General features: G+C 45.3%; 1 protein-coding gene across 1 annotated transcript in view; it reads right to left on the reverse strand.

Moving 5' to 3' along the window:
* The window catches only part of LOC119456026 (protein quiver-like), a 44,028-nt gene extending 29,935 nt beyond the window's left edge, over positions 1-14,093 (reverse strand). The window contains exon 1 of the mRNA XM_037717620.2: positions 13,927-14,093. Coding sequence (XP_037573548.1) covers positions 13,927-13,981 — 55 coding nt within the window. The 5' untranslated portion in view covers positions 13,982-14,093. The remainder of the gene's footprint in view (positions 1-13,926) is intronic.
* Between the last annotated feature and the right edge of the window lie 7,481 nt (positions 14,094-21,574).

Here is a 21,574-nt window from a genome sequence, read left to right on the forward strand (position 1 = left end):
TTACCCTGGCATCTTTTATACCGTCTTACGATGTGCTGCACCGTATGTATGTGTGCATGCAGCCGTGATGTGTGCATCCGATTTGGGCTGGTTTATGTAGCACTTCACTATTACTGCGCTATTTCGCTTGCCGTGACACGCTTCCCCTCTCCTTGTCGTCAATTAACCAATGGGACATGCAGTGCGATAAGCTTTAACACCTCGCGTAATGTGCACTCGCCATGTGATAAAAAATTTCGTTTTACGAATGCCACTATCGACTGCGTTGTACAGGGAAGCCGAGGCCCCGGCCCGCCAGGCCCATCTGTCCTACGACTCGGCTCCCTCGTTCTATCGAAGTAAATAAATAAACTTCACAAATTGTAACTACTGCCGTCCTTCTTCTCGCACAAATAGCTCCCTTCGAATAGACATATGTATTGCGTGGCTCGGTTACTTCAAGAACCCGTGGGCTGGCAAAATTTGAACCGGCAGTATTCCACTTAACTGCGTCTCTCACAGCCCCGGCGTTACACTGAGACTTCAAACGCAACAAATGAATCGGCTCGACAGTGTTGCGCGTCTTACGCCTTCTCGCAGAGAAGGCGAAACGAAAAGCGTTAAGTAAAGTTAAGAAGAAAGATAAGATTATTAAGTTGGTGTTTGTTTCACGATTTCATGTATGAGCCGCAGGATAGTACAGAGAGGCACAGGGGACGAGCGTCGTTTCCTGCTCTCATTTTCTGTCTGGTTTTACTTCTTTTTTTCTAGCGCCGTAGCAACAACGTATCAACCATGCAAAGGGGCAGCATATATTGAGCTAGATACGATGGTAACCTCGATAAACGCTAAAAACAATAAACAGTCGAGGAAAGAAAGCGACGGCCCTTGTGGATCGAATCAAGCAGACACGAAATATGTCTTGCACGTCGTTATATAAGATTTCTCTATTTCACTCGCCAACTAAATCACATACAGAAGCACGCACGCACGCATGCTGTGAGGCGGCCACATGTCAATGAACGACACCGACCTGCACACTCCTGCATTGCTGCCTAAGGGCTTTGCGCATTGTTATATAAGTGTTCATTAATTAGGTTAAGATGGCTGCTAACGGACAGTTCGCCCCCGATTACGTCACTAAGCACACCTGGAGGGCAGATTTTGTAACATTCCTTTTTTTTACAGCTTATTTTTCTCTCTCTTTGTAGTTTGGGCTCGCATCGCGTCGCGCCACTGTTATCACAGAGATCTACCGCCATCGGAGTAACAACGAAGGCGAAGAAGTGCTACAAAATGCGGCCCCTGGTTGAGTGACTTATCTGGATGAAATTGGAAATGTTGGCAACTATGTGTCGCGCGGCTTCTCCAAAATCAACAAATCATTCTATGATCACAGAATGATAGTATGAGGGGATACAAAAAAAAACGATCTGGTAATAAAGCGCATTTCGCAAATGTGCTTAACCAGTCAACGCATGCACAAAAAAAAAAAATAGCACAAAAAGCAACGAACGACACGTTCTACAGATTCCGCAATTAAACACAAGTCAATTAATCAAGCCAACCAAATAGTACAAAGCAATGTTTAAACACTCACATATGGAGATGCAAAGGGTTAATACTCGTACGATATCCCTTTCAGTAAACCAAACGAGACAGGAACACAAGAAGATGGAGGCTTGAACTGCTTAACAGGGGTCGAACAAGGAATGGGGTTGGGGTCAACATTTCAACAAGGGTATTTGTCTATGTCACTGCAGCAAATGCGCGGAAATCAAATGCTGCTCTGAGGAAGAGCCCCATTGTCGAAACATTGGCTGCAGCACCATTCCTACTTTGTCACTATTATTCACTTTCAGTAAAGAATGACACGTAGATGCCAAGCGTTAATACATAGATACAATACTTCTTTGAGTATAGAAGGTTATTGAATAAGTGAAGGAGCCACATATTACAGTGATCTACGACTCATGGGCTCATTAATGCAGGGATCCGGATTAAATTCCTAACATCTAAGGTCATGTGGCGGACACGCAAATCTCAGTAAGCGAACGCTCTTGCGTTCCGTCCCTATCGAAATGCGGTGGCCTGGCTCGGCAAGAAATCAAACTCGTGACCTCGTGCTCAATTCATGCTTTTTTTTAGTTACTCATAACCTCGTTGGTTACTCAGTTAGACTTTTTTTTGCTGATTATTATGTGGTTCTTTTATGGTAAGAGTAATCACCCACTAATTAGTAAGGGCACTCGAATAGCGAAATTTTCTAATCGAATCGGATAAAAATGTTGGATAAAAACGACCTCCGAATATCTAATTAAATATCACATATTGCCAATTTCTAAAAAGTGAAATAAAACTTCCCATGGAGTTTGTTCGGCAACGAAAGGCTTGTCTACATTATTTGATACATGGAATGCCGTTAACTGAAGGCCAGGTCATCTGAAAAGCTTATAAATCAAGAAACAAAGGAAATTTAGCGCGATCATATCTGGTGCATGAGGACCATAACAGTAATGAAAAAAAAATGGAACAGCACAATCCCAGGTACATCTAGTGTGCAGTGGTCGTTGAAGCAGCCAAGAGCGAGACTACAGCACCGCGCATCGTTTTGGAGGAAGCCAAAGGCGGCGAGATCGGCCAAGAAGTAAATTGTTTTGAGTAAATCGAGAAAGCGAACTTGTAGGCCGCCTAAGGCGCAACTTTCGGCGCAAACGAGAACAGTTGCTCAAAGGCTACCAGTATCATTGCTTTGCGGTATCCATAGCGTTGTAATAAAAAGCGACGTCCAGTTTGTGAGCGCAATATTTTAAAACAAGTTCGACCCTTCTTCAAGACGTACGTGCATGCAAATGTGCTGCACAAAGTGCATTTTTGATTCGAACAACGTTTCTAAAGGTATTCCTTTGGTGTACTTATGCCGCATGGTAGTCTATTTTTTTTATTATTTTTTTTGTATGGCTATTCATCTTCTGGCCCCAGAACTCACGCTGCTGCCCTGCGCGATATAAAGTTTACGCAATGTCTTTTGTCCACTGTATTCGTGTGTTTGCGCAACGAGTGTCCACGTTTCTTCAGTTGATAGTCGGCGTTCGTGTTGTCCACTTCTCTTGTGTCCGTCTCTGCACGCCTCCATATTAATTTGGAATAAATCCACCCATTTCTTGGCCAATCCCCCACCGTGGGTAGGAGCCACATGCGTGATAGACTACAACAAACAACAACAACGCCTTACCTTTTTGCATTATGGATCCCTACCAACTAGCTCAGCTTTCTGTCGTTCCGCGTTTATTGTGCCTGTGTTTGTTGCCTGCGAGCGCGTCATGCAAGTTTAGGTCAAAGGATGCCAAGTAGCCACAGCCGTACCACGGTACAAATTTGGAGAGGTATTTCCCGCTCATGCTCTACCCAGGACTGTTACTCCTTTTCATACGCATTCTACGGGGACCACAGAAGTGCTACCGCTCTTCTAACTTCCCAACAATTTAGATTAACTTCGTTCTACAGTTTAACACGAAATCGTTTGTAGTTGTTAGATTACGTTGGGATTAAAATGGGAAATAAGTTGGATGGAGTATATAACACATTGCTGAACTTCGCGCTATAACACGTTTAAGCAGCAATCTTGCGAGTACATTGCTTCGTACACAAAAACAGATATAATAATTGTGCGATGTGTACTTCGCGGAACGTTCGAAGATCGTAAAACTACCGTGTAAAGTTACAGTAACTGATCTTTTACATCGGTTATGTTAAAGTTTGCAGAAGTCTTGCTTACGAAGTACTGGCGCAAATATATAAAAAGGTAAGGTTCACCCGCTTTAAATATTGCCGCAGGCTTAGCTTGCACAACATTCGACAGCGTTTTTTGCAGCGGAGCTAACAAATTCCAAACATGGTGTTTCAAGGTTTTAAGTACTGAAACATTCTGCCGTTTTATACTTTTTTTGCTTTTCGGTAAGAGAAAACGTTAAGGAAAGATGTGTGGCTTTCTGTAGTCACCTTAATTTGGGTTCTTTCCTTTAATGTACACGGTGTTTGGTCTGAAGAATGCAGCACTTATCTACTGCGAAACTTGATGCACTACGTATGTAATTGACGAAGCAAATCGAGTTGTGCATTCCATGTTTATAAGGCAGGAAGACGGGCAATACTTCAGGGTTGGCAATCTCGAGCTCCCATACACACAGAGACGTCACAAGTATTTCAGGAAGAGCGCCAGCTCGAGCCCGAGTCCGGCTTCAATATGCGTCAAAATACGTGTGACTAATTGATTCGTGGGGTTCCATGTCCCAAATCAACACTGAGCGCTCCGCAGTGGAGGGCTCGGGATAATTTTTGACCACGGGTGGTTCATTGACGCGCGCCTAAACGTAAGTAAATGAGAGGTATTGCATTTCGCCTCCATCGAAATGCGGCTGCCGCGGTAAAGAATCTAACCCGCGACCTCGTGCTCGGCAGTAGCACGCCTTATATCTGAGACGCCAGAAAACATTCCGTAGGCAACCACGGAAAACAGGGAGAAGGTTATATACTGCATTTAAAGGAAATAAAAACAAGTACATTGAATTCAACTGATGCACACAACAAATTCAGCTAAGCGCTGAAACATTTTATGGAAACGTACAAAAGTGCCTAAACCTTTGACAACTCTTATGGTGTTGCAGAGACCCAGAGTTCTTATGGTGTTGCAGAGACCCAGAGTTCTTACTCTGGGTCTCTGCAACACCATAATAGTTGTCAAAATCTCCTAAGTTGCGCTAGATAGAGTGTCTAAAGCGGATAAAATTCGCATTCAGTTTTAGACTGTATCGGTATTTTACAACTAAGACATTTCTAAAACAGTATCGCTGACAGTCATGTACACCGTCATTTAACAATGCGTGCGTGCGTGCGTGCGTGCGTGCGTGCGTGCGTGCGTGCGTGCGTGCGTGCGTGCGTGCGTGCGTGCGTGCGTGCGTGCGTGCGTGCGTGCGTGCGTGCGTGCGTGCGTGCGTGCGTGCGTGCGTGCGTGCATTTTCGCAGAGGTACACAGTACAGTTAGCCTTCTTTTATTTCTTAATAGCTGAAACGTTTTCATTTTCCCGTTTTCGTCGAACAGTTTAAGTCTTGAACCAAAGCTCCAGTTCCTTAAGTCCTTAAGCTTCGGCCTTTGCTTTTATCAGCAAGACGGCTCACGAGATTATCTTGCATTTAACAAGTACCTGAATAGAAAAAAATTGACTGTGCCTCAGGTACACTTCTCTCTTAAGTAAAGTACGCAGATAACAATGTGTCCACCTACGTACCTCCATGGCTAAGAGAGCACTCAAATATGTACAACATCTTACGAAGCAGTCGCAAGAAACAGCTGGTAAGCGCGAACATATCAGGAGAGCTTGAACGCTCCACAGGAGGCAAACGTGACATTTAGGTGAGCACAAGTTTAAGCTTGCTGCTAACGTAGCTAAAGAAACGACCGTTGTCATTTTAGTGTATTTCCTTCTAGGTATAGCGAATTTTTCGCGTATTTAGAATGTCAAATGAATATCACATTCTTAGCGTATATTTAGGGGATTTACAAAAATATTTAGCTCATTCCGTATTGTTTTTTTTTTATGGTTTAGCGGAATCCTCCACTTTACCGAAATGGCAAAAGTCAATTGCATTGCGTGTCTTTGACGCAGACGTCGCTACGAAATGATACAACTCTTCCGGCCCAGTATATGCATTGCAAAACATTGCTTTTGAAGATACTCAACAAGCGTCTTGCCTTCGAAGCAAACTGTCTCATACGTGCTTTTTTTTTTCTTTGTGTTTGGCGCTTTGCTATCATGCATCCTTGGATGCCATGCTCTCGTGCAATTTTGCTATCATGCTACACAACGAGGATGCAAACAATGCGTCCTCGTTGAGACATTACTTTCAAACATCTTCATTAACTCGAAAGCGATCAAGCAAAATATTCCTCCCATCAGAAAATTCAATTTTTTTGTTTTTTGTTTCTTCTATCACCTTTTATTCCCTTTACCCCTTTCCCCAGTACAGGGTAGCAAGCCGGTATTTACACTGGCTAACCTCCTTGTCTTTCCTTTCTTTCTTTCTCTCTCTCTCTCCTCCCGTCAGATGCATGCTGAGCTAAGTGGAAGCGGTTTAATCGATAATGAGGACAGGTAACATGCCCTAGACACAGATTAGAAGCTATATACAAGTGCATTTACAAGTGGACACACGCAGCCGGCCAAAAAGCAACAGCCCGCGCTAGCTCAGAATCGTCGTATTTTTTTTTTTTTTTTACTTTTACTTTTTACGTGCGACTTACATATTTGTCCTAAATGACACTATAGTTCGTAGCACCATCTTTGCCGTCAGCTTTAAAGAAAATTCACACTAATTTGATCAAGAATGTCGCATCGTCAAAGACGACGATAAAGCAACGGTATTGTGCTTTTTGAATACCGCGAAACGACATGAAAATGCAGCATGCAGCATCAACATGGCAGCCCACCGCGTAATGCTACATCTTCATCCCTGTGCTTAGGCAAATAAATCCAGCCTTTAGCATAGCAAACAGTAGAAGGCGGTTACTTTGTAGACGTACAGTTTAGAGCAAAAGTTTGGAGATCACAAGTGCGACTGGTATCTCACGTTCGTAAAATACTAGCCCGTAATCACAACCGACTTCAAAAGTGATCATGTCTCTGAGTTGTCTTCGAGTCTCATGAGGACGTATAATCGATGCTTGAAGGCCTTGAAAATGTATTTTCACAAGTGACCTTCTTCCATGTTGAAAAACTTCATAGCAAATTCTTGTTGGATTCACTAAATGTTTGGTGGATTCTAGTGGATCTTTAAATTTGTTTTAGTGTAAGTTTTGCTGTGAATAATTTAAACACTGAGAAGGTCCCTAAAGAAATAGACTAAGTGGCACATTTTTCTTCTGAAGCTCTCTGCTATATTTTTTTTCAGCGAGTAGGGGTTGCTTATTAGTGGAGAAAATTAAGGCCAAATTATTTAATGTCACTTCCGAAAGGAAGCGCCCATGACCTAATACTGACGTCGCACAATTAGACCCTTTGAGAGCAGAAGCCCGCCAGAGGTTTTCATAGTCCGAGTTTTCGTTTATTTCTTAATGCAGTGTAAGACATTTTCTTTTATAAGGAAACAGCTAACTAGCCTCGGCTAGAGGTACCCATAACCTATGACGTCACTGAAAGCTGGGTGCAATGACCGCAGTGGGACGTCTCTATCAATCTGTAGGTTTTACTGAGGCGTTAGTTGTTAAGGAGACTAGTGAAAACATGAATAAAATTGCTGTGGAGACATGGCTTCAGAACGGCGCAACAAGGAAGACGACAGACGAAAGAACACACGAACACAAGCGCCGCTCCGTACCATGCATCCGTACCAACTCCACCATGCATCCGTACCAACTCGCCCAATTTTCAGTGCTGTGGAGACTTTATCAAAATACAACTGCAAGATCGCTGGCGCGAAGGATGGGACAACATGCAAGGAACCTAACTTTTTAATATGAACAATGTAGCTTAGATTGAAAGACATTTAAAGATTTATATGCACCAGAAAGTTTTAAAGAGCGAGCTTGGTAGCATGTACGACCGCCCCGTTTCAAAGGGGATGTTCATATCATCATCATCATCATCATCATCATCATCATCATCACCATCATCATAATAATGATAATAATAACCAGCACCACTACCACCGTCGTCTTGTTCCTGCACCCCTCTTTGGCGTGCCAAGCCTCCGTTTCACTGTACAAGGCTGGTGTATTGTGTATGTCAGGCCCTGTTGGAAGTTTTCCAACTATGGAACACAAAGTATGGTGGACATTATCGGTTCTGCTTACAAAAAAAAAAAAACAAGGAAGAAGAAGACAGTATACTTCAGCGTTTCCTCCGGCTCTGAACTCAATTACTGTAACAGCAGCCGTTCTCCCACAGTGAAGACCACCATCTTATTACCGCGATTAGCACTCTTTGGGAATTGCACTCAGTTTTTCACTCAGTTCGCGGTATGTACAGTTATGTATGCAACCAACTTCTTTCGCGCCAATTTGGGTCGCTGGGTACCTGCCAATGTGCTGCTCTTCAATCACAAAATATATATACGTATATTTATTTTCAAATTTCTCCAGTGCTTGGCGGCATCGAACCCGCGTCGTATATATTCAGACAATCGTGTCTGTATAAATATTCAGGCACGCGCCAGGCGCGGACTTCACGGCGCCGCGAGAGAGGAACCCGAGTGCAGTACACGCCTTAACATGACGCGTTTCGGCGGTGGCAACACGATGTGTAGCTGCATTGCTTCAATGTTAATCGCATTACCGTCGGCATTCGTCTTGAGATTGTTTCTGACAGGATGTCGTTTCATGTCGCTTGCCTGCTTTTCCCTCAAATTATTGCTCTCACCCACTACGGGGGAATAGACAGGAAACTATAGCGGTGGTAGGGCTGGCGGGCGATGCTGGGTGCGTCGTAAATTAATGTAATAAAGTAGTAATTAAAAAAAGTATATATGCACACAACGAAAAGTGCAATTTAGATAAATAAGGTGTGACTTTATCTCCTTTGTGATGTAAGGAACTTCCTTTCTGTATGGCAAGCTAGTGTATTTTGCGGAATTCGAAATACGCACTGCAGGGAAAGACTTTAGCACCTGCAGGCTCCTCATGTCTAAGAAGGCTATATTTATTTGGTCCAAATGTCTAGATTTACGGAACCGTATGTTCGGAGCTGTTCGGCCGAAGGCTTATGGCAATTTTTTTTTCGAGATGGTTCAACATTTTATTATTCGCGTATATTTAATTCAGACAATATTGGTGCATCATTTATTTTCGTGTCTTTTGTGTGTTATTATTGTGATGTTGCCTCACTGTCACTGTAGTAAGCTTTGAAAACTTGCATAAGACAGTCATACTTTCTGTTTCCATCATTCAGTAGGACAATGTCCAAGCACCTATAACTGTCCAACGTGTTCGGCAGCGGGGCATTTGAGATTACCTTTAAACATAAAATTACCTTGAACCATTTTTGAAATTCATTGTTTGTGTAAATAATTGCTTAAGGCGGCGGTCTTGAAGCAGTGGCTGTATTAAATGCTTCTTACTTTTCAGGCTCCATGAGTGTTTTGAAGGATCCCGATTGGGGATGAATCAACTCTGAGGCCAGAACTCGTTGCTGCTATATCGGGAACTTGCTGGCTGTGAATCCTGTGAGCTACTATGTAGAAAACTACGCAGCGTTATGCCTTCGACGTTGTTTTCCACCAACCGCCTGATTGTCGGTGTATCCTCTACTGTGGGATACGTGCCATATGTTTGATAATGATCATCATCATCATTGTCATGCACGTCTACTTTGTGCCGCCGACGTTGTTTTCGGGAACATGACAACGAATAATTGCACGCCAACACACCGTCATCCTATCAAGGGGTATTTCTATGCGATGCACATAATGTCATCCTCGTCCACTACCGTACCGATTGTTCTCGCCTTCAAAATACATGCACAGAAGCCACTGCTCTCACAATCTGTGGGGAGCGCAAAACCTTGCAGTAATTGACCAGCACCGTCATTGCCCGACACCACTGTCCTCACTCTGTGATAGACTAAGCGTAACGAAACTCTGTGAAATGATTTAGTGTTGGTGTAAGGAAAGGACCCGATATTATTCGTGAACAATGGTTTGTTTATAAGGGAACACTACTTGTTCATGAGACTGTGCGCGTTAATAACTACCATGAAAGGGAGATGACAATAAATTGCCTGATAGCGCAGTGGGTAGCGCGCCCAACACTTGCACCTCCCTCCAGTGACGCGAGTTCGAATCCCAACGGTGGCCGTCGCGGACAACGTTTTATTTTTCCCCGTGCTATGGTGAGGGTGAAGCTGGGGATGACGACGCGGCCCGACAAAGAAAAATTGTCGTTTATGACGTAAACGGTCCTCGTCAGCGTAGCGTAATGGGCGGGGGCACCGAACGACGGACGGACAAGGGTAATCCCATATTCGAGCACTTAACTGCTGTCGCAGTAAAACCTAGGTAGAGCGGGCGCATGGGCACGCGGTTATTTAGGTACACGATAAGCTGCTAGGCTATTTATAGAACTCTATAGCGAGTCAAAAAAAAAATCTGGCTCCATTCCACTATGTGAAAGAAGATGTACAGAGAAGCTGGTGCGGACGTTAGACAAGTGCCACCACACCAACTGACGTTTAGACGACGTTGCATAACCACCACCACCACCACAAGCGAGGTACATCACGCGCGCAAGAAGTTGTGAGGAAGTGCAGCAGACATCCTCGTTCTTCTAGGCCGTCCGCCAAGCGCAAGTACCGTATCGAACTAAATTAATGTTTAAAAGTAAATTGCGTCGGAAAATTCGTAAAGTACGAGTTTACACACAAGCTTCAGACATGATCGCTTCATATTGTTATTCTAATGTACGAGAAAACATAAATCCGTTACGCGGAAACTGAGAGAAAAAGCCCCTTTCCAGGCGTTCGAGGTCTGTTTAAGTGGCCGCGGCCGCTAGTTTTTTGGGTGAGCACGATACGAAAACTTCCGACCAACTAGAGGCTAAGAGCTTCGCTGTAAAAAAAAATTTTTTTAATACATAGACCGTGTAACGCGATAGTCTTCAACACATTTGAGAACAAGCAGATCATGCGCACCTTTTCTAAGGCGCTACGCGCGGCCGCTAAATTAAAAAGTGGACCTGGAAAGCGAGAACTGTTTTAATTGAGGCGATAAGCCGGGACGGTTCCGACTGCTTCCGATTATTCACTAATTGTAGTCGAGCTGAACAGTTGAGAGTCGTTTCGTGATCATTTGGAGGTTAAAAAAAATCTGAAAAAAAAGGAGTGTAATGGCAAACTGAATGTAGACTCCATAAAGCGAGAGAGAGAGAGTTTAATGGAATCGGAGAATGGTCAGCCCTGCTGTATGCAGGGCGTGCTACTTCAGATCATGTGTTTGTGATGACATGAAATAAAAATGAATACAGAACGCAATGAGGACAAAATAAAAAAGAAATGTGAAAAAAAAACTAGGAATGAATAATTAAACCAAGCCCATGTGACCCAAAGAAATATAAAAATGTCCATACGACCTGACTGGCATAAGTACAACAGCAGGACCTTCGTGACTTGGATATCGTCCCCACTTTTGCCCGAGGGCCTTAAAAAATCACTAGCCCGTATATGTTCACGTATACCAAGTAAAGTGTGCTGCTAACTGTGCGGTGGTATAGCGGATACAGTAAGATAGCACGTGCTCAACATCATCTACATATCCTGTCTGTCCAATTATTCCATCTCCTCTGCCTAGTCTTTCCTTGTTCTCAATAATTCATTTTCCCTGCAAACTTCAGCAATGTTCTTCTAGCATCAAAACCGCGTTACCGTTTAGCTACGCAATGTTTCAAGGCAAGAGCAACGGGAATATGGGTAACGTGTGATTCTGTTTTTATTTTACAGCCGGTTCGCACGATCGCGCCCTCTCCTTTATCTGCACTGATTCGGTGTGCGTTCTATGTTATGCATCTTGTTCCTGAAGTTGTTAGCAATGTAATTATGATAACGATGATGATGCTCCAGTCATTATCAATGTCGTTCACACTGTTGTTGTTCATGTTGTTGTTTTGAAGTACATTTTCTAAGATATACAGTATGCAACGAGACTTTGTGAACAGTTTTGGTGTGTGCCTGAGGTGTCAGCGTTTGTGTGATCGCGGTATAGGTGTATGTGGATATATATAAGCTGTGTTTGTAGTTGCGTAATCACTGCGTCATCATTTAGCACTTAGGGTAGCAGGCTAACACCAGCTAATATCAGCGGAAGCAGATGTGGCAAGGTCTCCGAATCTGTGCACAATAATAACACACATTTCTGGAGGGTGACAATGGTAACAGCGCGCAAATTCTGTTACTTTCGTTACCGAATCGTACCTACCGTTTCCGGTACGATTCATCTCGTACTAGATCAAAACAAATGACGAATTAGCAGAGATAACTGATCAGTGACAAGAGAGTGTTGCGGATCGCCGTGTGTACAAGCTCGTCTGATCATGTGCAAAGCAAGTGTGACGCGGTAATCATGAAAAAAAGAATGGATAAGCATACACCGGTTAGCTTCCTTCACTCATGGAGAGTTACATTAACTACGGCCATGCAGCGTTATCCAGTTTATATCTCGCTACGGGACTACGAACGAACGCAAATTCAAAAAAGTGATAGTAAAAATTACAGATCGTCTCTCGAGGTCGATAAAAACTGCTGCTGCGGTCTGCGAGTTGTTTCGTCCTTACTCGTGTACACTGCCAATGCACTTCTTATGACCGTCAGGGACGAACGTCCAAAGAAACACACGCTTTACGCAAAATGTAAATTCGGGCGCCACCTGACTGCAGAGCGAGCGGCAGCACGAGATTCATAGAGAGACTGCAGCGCGAACGCACCCCTACCAGGAAGGAGCCAGATCTAGAACTATACCGCAACAACAAACGTGCGCGGCGCTCGAGCACATTGAACGAACTGAGAGGAAACCGACACACGTTGCGTCGGAACGATCAAAGGCATTCCACCGGGCACCAGCTGAGCTCGAACCGTCATCAATCTCTTCAGGAATGCAGATGAGGCCAGTCGATGGTGAAAGAAGAAAAGGGCTAGCTCCCCCCTGTTTGTATACCCGCAAACAACGCCGCGCCTACGGTCAGCTTTACACGCGAGTTGTCTTTCGCGAAGACCCGAACACGCTGCAAATCTGTTTGCAACGAAGACCCGTTAGAAAGCGGCGGCAAAACAAAGTTAACCGCGTGACCTCGTTTCGCGATCATCGCATCACCGCAAGCTTGACCGCGCGAACCTGCCCCTGAAGAATAGCTGCGTCGGCCTCTTGGCGCCGCACCTCTGAGCAACGACTGCTCCGCTGAAGGAGGTTGAGCGAATGTACGTGTAGTGTTCGAATGAGGCTCGTTCGACCTTCTTTCGGGCCTGACCGGAAGGTCACCACTGTTAAGACGACACTGGCGCCGGCGAAACGAATGAGAAGCTGTCGGTTTATTCGCGACATCACCGAGATGCAGCTCAAGCACGCCGCGGCTCCCGGCGAAGTGAAAGCAACGGCGTTCGATGTGGAGGGGCTAGTCAGAGAGCGTTTGCCCGCAACGTATCGTGCGTGCGGTAAGCGGATAACAATCGCTCGCAGATGATATCTCAATACCGCTCATCTTTCCCGTAAAACTGAGCAGCAAAGAAGTATCACGAAAAAAAAAAATAAGGAGAAGAAAGCAAACGCAGTTCTGCGTGCCAATGCTGCAGAAGCGCTCGAGTAGGAGAGACGAGCGCCGCAGGAAAAAATCACGGCTACGACGCGAGCTCGAAACTAAGGGAGTGCTTACATCGATAGCCGCGCGCTATTCTGCCCCGCTTCGACTCGCGTGCTCTGTCTTGCGAGAAAATGGGGGGAAAACGAAGGGATGAACGAATCAAGGGCGGTGAGGAAAAGAAAACTGTACACCGGTGACAGGGAGAGACGTCTTGTCAAGGTGAATGCGGCGTTACTCGTGCAGTTGGGTGCTCGCACTTTTGGCGCGCGCCTTCGCATCGACACTTCTCTCGCGCGCGCCGCGGCCTGCGGAAGCCCCACGCACGCAGCACACTTCACTTCCCGCGAAGGTTTCGATTTAGTCTTCGCGCGCACCATGCAAAGCCTAAGCGAAGGCAATGCGGGATCCTTTTCTTCGAGAAAGCAGATAATTCGCTCTCTCTCGCGCGGGCCAGCAGCTATACGGTGGTGCGCGCGCGCGCCGCACCGCGCCACCGTCTTGGCGGGGCGAGCTAGTACGCTACGAGCAGAGCTCGATCTAGGAGGGCAGATAGCCGCCGCCTCAGCGACGTCGGGAGGGTTGAAACGCGTGCAAGCGCAGAGTGTGTTGCTGACCTGCGGCCCAGGTAATCCATGCGGGTGACGCGATGCGCCTGGGGCGCGCTGCCATCCGCCGCCGTGTTGCAGCTGGGCCGGGGGGCTCGTGCCCTGGGCTCGCCGGAAGGGCTGCCTCGGGATCGGGCGGCCGCCGGCCTTGGCGCTGCCTGCTGCCTTGCTCGCTCGCTTGCTTGCTGCTGCTGCTGCTTTCCCCCCTGCACCTCGGAGAGCGGTGGCGTCTCGTCACGTGACTCGCCGCTCCGCCGCGACCGGAGCGACGCTGAGCACCGGCGGCGACCCCGGCCGCAGAGCGCCCGCGAGCCAGTGCCCGACGGGGAAACGGCAAAGCGGCGGAGGCGGAAGGCTCGGGTGAGGCTGCGCCAGCGCATGCGGCTGCCAGTGGAGGCGAAGAGTTGACGCTATCCTGCTGGCGTGGGGGTCCGAGATCGAGAAGCTGCGACCCTTCTTGTCAAGTGATATCGTTTGCTGAGAAACTAGTTGGAAAGTTTCTAAACAGCCCGTGAGATGTCCCGCACGTGTTGTTAAGCAAGCCATTCAGGTAGTAATATTGTTTCTCTTGAAGCGCGAGAGAAATACGAGGTGGAAAGTGGCAGTAACGTAAGGAGGCGGGTAAAGTGGGAAAATGACTCGCCGCGGCACGAAGACTTAGGAGCCCCGCCTTTGACGCCAACTCAGTTGAATAGGAGGACGATGGGCGATAAAGGCGGATGTTGAGAGAGAGAAATGTCGATCTGTTCTCTATGAGCATCGAGAACCAGCCGTAAGAAGTCGAGAAAAAGCTTTGGTTGTGAACGGCAATGGCACTTCATATTTTGCATTACTGTACTGCAACTAAGAGCACTTTACAGGAGCTCTTCAACAAAAAGAACTTCGCTGTTTGAAGTCGCGCTCCAGCGAGCCGGAGTGCAATTTCAAGCCACTTGTACTATGAAGCCCTGTTTAAAGAACTGACTGCGCGTTTTCCTATATATATATATATATATATATATATATATATATATATATATATATATATATATATATATATATATATATATATATATATATATAGGTTTGTCTTGGATGTCTCACAGTTTCGACGATGGCGTTCGGGCACATTTTTTTTTTTTTTAGATAAACGTTGTTGGAACTCGGTGAGAGATTACTGTTTAAATATACAATTCCGCACGCTTCCTTTGCTTGCTATAAATATGAGGAAAGGGTAAAAATGCCTTTTGAAGTTGATGAGGGAATAAAATGCGCGCGAGAGATCTTGCAAGATTGTGGTGGCTCGAATCGACCACATCGAATCTTGTAAGTTTGTATCAGCAAGTCTGTTCTCGAGATTCTATTCTCATAGCTTTTGTACTAAATTCAACTTTCTCGTTATTGCATATTTAACTAAGTGTTTTATCTGTCCGCTAGCAGGCAGTCACCATGAACAAATAACAAAGGCGCCAGTCGTTCTTGTAAAACATGACATGGAATTAAACTATGTTCTCATCAACCTGTCCACTGCCCAAAGGGCATACTTTTTTTTTTCTCTAAATTTACTAGGTCAGTAAGTATGTTCGATTTAGCGAATTCGTAGTACAACTCAGCACATATTTATGTCTGCAGTCGCTCATAAGGTGAGAGCCTGCCAACACTTTAAACTAATATAGAAACTCAGTCAATAAATGATAAATCGCCAAACCACTTCCGCTACCACTATCCAAAGCAGACAGTGAACGGCCTCTTACACTCCATTCTCTCAGCCTTATACTATTTCCACGCCCAATTAATCCAAGCCATCTGTCATTTTCCGCGCAGGCCTTATACATTATCAAGATATCTCCCTATAGTTTTTGATTCAGCGATAACAGTTTTCATACCAGTCTGATAGATGGGTTTCTGGTGGAGCGTGGCTGTTTACACAGAGCTGTGAACTATAAAACTGTCGCCCAAGAAACTTTACATATATATTATACATACGACATCATCTGAAGCGGTAGCAGGGGTACGACTCAGTAACGCCTCTCAGAAAAAGAAAAGTGTATCTCTTTATGACTCTCCAATGTACAAACCGCCAATAGAAGCTGGGTGTGAGAATGCTTTTAGCCGCCTACGCTTTTAACGAGGTTCCCCCGGGGGCTCCAGCACCTCGCCATCACAGGTCGATTATACCCCCGTCTTATTATCGTGGTCTAAGTGTTTGATTAAGTCTTGCGTTTCACGCGTGCGTAATGCTTTCGCGATCGCTTCTTCGAAGTAATGTCACTGGGTAGGAACGGTGAGAATTCACAGGGTCTCTTATGTTATCCCTAAGACGACTTGAAGGCGAAAGCCCAAGTGCCGATGCATTAGAGGCGCACACATGACGTACACATCCCACTTAATTCGCTTAGTCATCCCTCTTAATTGCTTGGTCATACTCTTAATTCGCTTAGTCATTCCCCTTAATTTGCTTAGCCATCCACTTAATTCGCTTATTCATCCGCTTTATCATCCATCTTTATTATCTATCTTGCTTGCTTACGGGGGTATGAGCCATTGATGCTGACAGTTTTTTTTTTTTTTTTTTTTTTTTTTTTTTACTTTTCGTGCCATCGACGCGTTTTCGCTCAAGGGCTTTGAAGGTCGGCTGAACGATGAGACATATAAGGCACTGCCTTAATAAGCAGTGCTTTGGACCTTATAGAAGTCCTCGTGGTCTAGGGCGGTCGACGAAGAGCCAGGCAGACATGTCTGATGCAGATTACTTTAAGAAACTGTGAAATGGCGCTGTCCGAAAAGCGCGCAACAGCACAACTCATAGGATGATTTCATCCAAGAATGGTACAAACCTACTGTGGGAGATAGGCCTAGAATGAGGTGGTCTTACGAGAACAAAGATATAAACGAAAATACGAAGGAAACCACGATTATCAATCAAATAAACGAATGCGTATTGCAGTAATCAACATTGCAAAAAAAAGAAAAGAAGAATGTGTGTGTGTGTGTGTGTGTGTGTGTGTGTGTGTGTGTGTGTGTGTGTGTGTGTGTGTGTGTGTGTGTGTGTGTGTGTGTGTGTGTGTGTGTGTGTGTGTGTGTGTGTGTGTGTGTGGTGTGTGTGTGTGTGTGTGTGTGTGTGTGTGTGTGTGTGTGTGTGTGTGTGTGTGTGTGTGTGTGTGTGTGTGTGTGTGTGTGTGTGTGTGTGTGTGTGTGTGTGTGTGTGTGTGTGTGTGTGTGTGTGTGTGTGTGTGTGTGTGTGTGTGTGTGTGTGTGTGTGTGTGTGTGTGTGTGTGTGTGTGTGTGTGTGTGTGTGTGTGTGTGTGTGTGTGTGTGTGTGTGTGTGTGTGTGTGTGTGTGTGTGTGTGTGTGTGTGTGTGTGTGTGTGTGTGTGTGTGTGTGTGTGTGTGTGTGTGTGTGTGTGTGTGTGTGTGTGTGTGTGTGTGTGTGTGTGTGTGTGTGTGTGTGTGTGTGTGTGTGTGTGTGTGTGTGTGTGTGTGTGTGTGTGTGTGTGTGTGTGTGTGTTGTGGGTGTGTGTGTGGGTGTGTGTGTGTGTGTTGTTGTGTGTGTGTGTGTGTGTGTGTGGTGTGTGTTGTGTGTGTGTGTGGTGTCGTGTTGTGTGTGTGTGTGTGTTAGGGGGGGGTGGGAGGGAGAAAGGAGTGTGATAAAGAATATGTCACAGACTTTGAACTAAATTTCCGGAAATGCTCCTTGAAATTTATAAGTAAGGGATACGCTATAGATAACATTAACATAGGGAAACATTGACAAGGTAATCGTTTGTTTCGCAGAGGTAATACTAGACGGTTCTGGCCGATGAGATGATTTACATATCCACGTCTTCATGTCACGGCCATGTTGTCCTTCCAGCGGTCAGGTTTATGTGCATATATGAATGCTGCAAACACGTACGCACGAAAGGCCTTGTGTGGTTACGCCCTCTCCTGTGTGATGGGTGGCTGCCTCAAGTACCGGACATTGCTTTTGGTGCTGGAGTCCGCATAGTGACACTATAATTGTGTGCTTGTAACGCATGTGCGTATAGTGCGCGTTGATATTTTATTCTTCTTTGCCTTCTTTTTCTTCATTATACTTGCCTGGGTAGTGTATTCGGGATTCTGGGATATCCAGCCCCATAGAGAAACCAGCCATCCAATTTTTCTACAATTAAACTATGATGATGAATATTTTTTTTTATTTTTTTTTGAGTAGACGGTTGTTTTCGTCCTATGGCGGGAGGCCTCCATTAGTCAAGGAAGCCTTGGACCCTTGGACCGGGCGAAGAGTAATGTTAAATTAAAAATAAATTAACGACACAACAAACTATTTATTGAGCAGAATTTGTGCTAAGAAAGCAACGCAACATTCAAATGCCAACAGCGACGAGCACGGTAGACAGTACAAAAATCTAATTCAGACGGCTCGAGTTGTTCCGTTATCTATACGCGCGTCACCGCACTTGTTGAATAGTCGCTGGCTATCGCATTTAGATTCGAGCCTCAACAACATTATTCGCGCCACGTGTGCAGTCTGATTATAAACGCCTTTCTAGATTTGGCGGCTACGTTACGAAATTTCGGATACAGCAAGCGCGTCTTGCGCCGAGTGATAACGTGATAACGGTGATTATTTCATGAAAACAGTCACCGACCAAAAGTAATATGGATGTCACACTGTGCACTTTTCGACCTGTATCGGGATCGATTGCGATTAAAGGTGCCCGGGTGACACCCGTATAAAAGAACGTAAGCAGGCTATAATTAAAAAATAACACTAGCAGAATTATGCTAACTCCAAGTACTTCTAAGAAGAATATTTAACCGATACTGGAGCTTTCGCAGAAATTGCTCAAGTCTTAAGTATACACGAATGCTGTTAGAAACATTGACAAGGCTCTTCGCCGGTCACCGCGGTGCCCGCCTAGGGATGCATAATTTCCGGAATTTTTGTGCTGGAGGGAAAAAAAAGAAAAAAACGTTATTTTTCCTGTTGTTTTTTATCTCGTATTTGAAATGTTGAGAAGAAATGAAACTCCCGTAAAAATAGCTCATATTTAATATTCCAGGCATAAAAAAATATTCTTAAATACACGCGATAATTACGCATAGAGCGCGAAGACAATGAAATGAACACCTTGTTCCCTTCTACGAAAGGTTGCTAATCTGATAACTGAGAATAAGGTCACTCAGTGTCCGAGTCACTCTCGCTTGACACACTCGCATTATAATCGATCGTGGCTGCATCCATATTCAAATTTAATTGTATACGAGAACGAACTTTCGAACGCGTTTACTCGTGAGTCTGTTGCGAAGCTTGGTATGAACATTTACAAACAAAAGCCAGTTCGCAACTGGCAGATGGCGAAGGTACCTGTAGCAGCCTATATAGAAGCTGTAGGTGTCAGTGGCTGATTAGTGTAAATGCCTTGCCACCGGGTTGACGCCTTCACGTGCTTCGCGGAGTCCCAGACGCTAGTCCTGGACCAAAACCCAAAGGACATACTGTATTCCGCTACGTCTGAAAGCTACGCTACGTTTTCAAAATGAAACTGAAAGCATATAATTAGGACACTTGAAAACTGTGCTGTCGTTTTCTTGTCGTCGTTGGTTCCAGAATTTTATACTGCACAGCAGAAAATGACAAGTATGGTATGTGGAAATTATGATGGTGTTTTTCCACTTTCACTTTGTTGAAAAAAAAAGATTTTTTTAGACGCAGCTCTCAGGCGCCCGTTACTGTGGCGAGCATCGGCGTCCCTCGTAACCGAGTGAACTAGCACAGCGAAGGATTAAAGAGCGAACGCGGGGCGCAGTGGGGGATGAAAGACGGCGATAGCGAAGAAAGCGCAAGGAGGAAAACGGAGGAGGAAGTTATGGCGAAGACGTGAAAAGAAAAGCGTAGTGCCGCCCAAGACGGGCTTTGGGGCGACGATGGCAACGAGACTGCGCCATAAGTAGCGCGCGTCGTCTGTATGGAAACAAAGCGCTGCATGAGCGGAGGTCTGTCTGCGGCGGCTGCCGTGAATCACGCTCACGGGTCACCCACACGCTGCCTCTCGCGATCTCCCGATTAGCGAGGCAGTCGCGCCACTCTTCGCTTCGTTTGCAACGTGCCGCACGAGACAGACTGTCCGCGCCAGCCAATATATCGCGAAATGAAAACACGTATACAGCTGCGCTCAAATTTCGCATTAGGGAGTATCGTAATCGTCGGTGACATTTTTTCCCAATCATTCCGGGCTTTTTTTTTTCAGCCGTTACATTTCTACGCCCGCCCGCTCTAACTATATTGAGGTTGCTTGCAACGTTTTCGTTTTTTTTTTTTTCATTGATTAAGGACTATGATTTTACCACACATTGAATGAACGACGTCTGTGCGCGGATGGGTGATTTCAATGTATACATGCACAATTAAATCACGCACTCACACGCATACGAGCTGCGAGTGAACCCTGGGGCAGGCGCGAACAGGATGGAAAAGCTTATTACAGCCGACGCTTTAAAAAAAAAACTTAGATGCAAGCCTTCACAATTCGAACGACTGAGTAGCTTCTTTATTGATTGATTGATTGATTGATTGATTGATTGATTGATTGATTGGAAATCTTGGAAACAAGTATGTCTTCGGTTTCTCCACAAAGTTACATTGTTGTATGGATGAGATGATGATGTGAGAAGAGAACCCCACTTGGCTACTACACGCAACGAACTTGAAACTGGCATGAGAAAAAGAAACAAGGCGCTTTCCGCGTAGTCTGATATATGTGCTGAAAGAAACCGTCTTCTATCGTACCCGGAGAGTAACGTTTAACGAGAAAATGAAGAAAAATAAAAGGTGATTCCACACAGCCTTGCGATACTAGCCGGGTTGAGCTTGTGATCAGCTGTTTCGCTCACATAATTTACGAGAACGGAATACCATTGCAAGAAGTAACGTTAAGAACATTTAACTTTGCCCTGAGTGAGAAGCAAGTGATATCGATAGCTAGCGCATTATTAAGCTCTGTGATACTCGCAAGGTTCCTTGCTCGACGAGGCGCACACACACAGGCAGTTCACCGCGCTGGCGCGCCTTGACGACCGGCCGCTTTCGGAGCAGACAGTCCGGGAACGCCGGCCTAAACAGTCGTCACACAAGTCAGTCAAGGTACTCTTGAAGTTTTTGCGTTTGAGTGGACTATCTTGTCGTGTCCGCTGCCGGAGCGTTAATGCGAGCGAAAGACTGATGCCACTCCGATGTAGCCACGTACCCAAAAAAGCCCCGTGTTTATTAGACAGCCGCTTTTTATCCCTTTTCCTCAGTGACGTCACAGAGCCTGTGCACACGAGTGCTTCGTCCGATCATAGATAACCGATAACACTACATCTTCCTTTTTTTAACACATAGAAATCAAATGAACCACAAAACAGCCAAACAGTATGAATCATACAAATAGAATCAGTATTAATCGCAAGAGCACCGAACTGCAGTATGCAGGTCTCAATTAACTGTAGCCATATCGCTGCGGCGGCCTTATTTCTCGACCGTAACGTGTCATATAATCACCGGGTCTCCCGTCCTCATATGAGGCAGCAGCCGGCGTTGGATTAAGCGCAGAAGGCTCTGCCGAGGCCTGGGGCGGTATTCTGTAAGATTCTACCTAGTGGACTGTCAATTTCGGTGACCGTTGATTCGCTGCTGCTTGACGTGCAGGAAG

Source organism: Dermacentor silvarum, chromosome 6 (genome assembly GCF_013339745.2).
Source record: "Dermacentor silvarum isolate Dsil-2018 chromosome 6, BIME_Dsil_1.4, whole genome shotgun sequence".
Lineage (NCBI taxonomy): Eukaryota > Metazoa > Arthropoda > Arachnida > Ixodida > Ixodidae > Dermacentor > Dermacentor silvarum.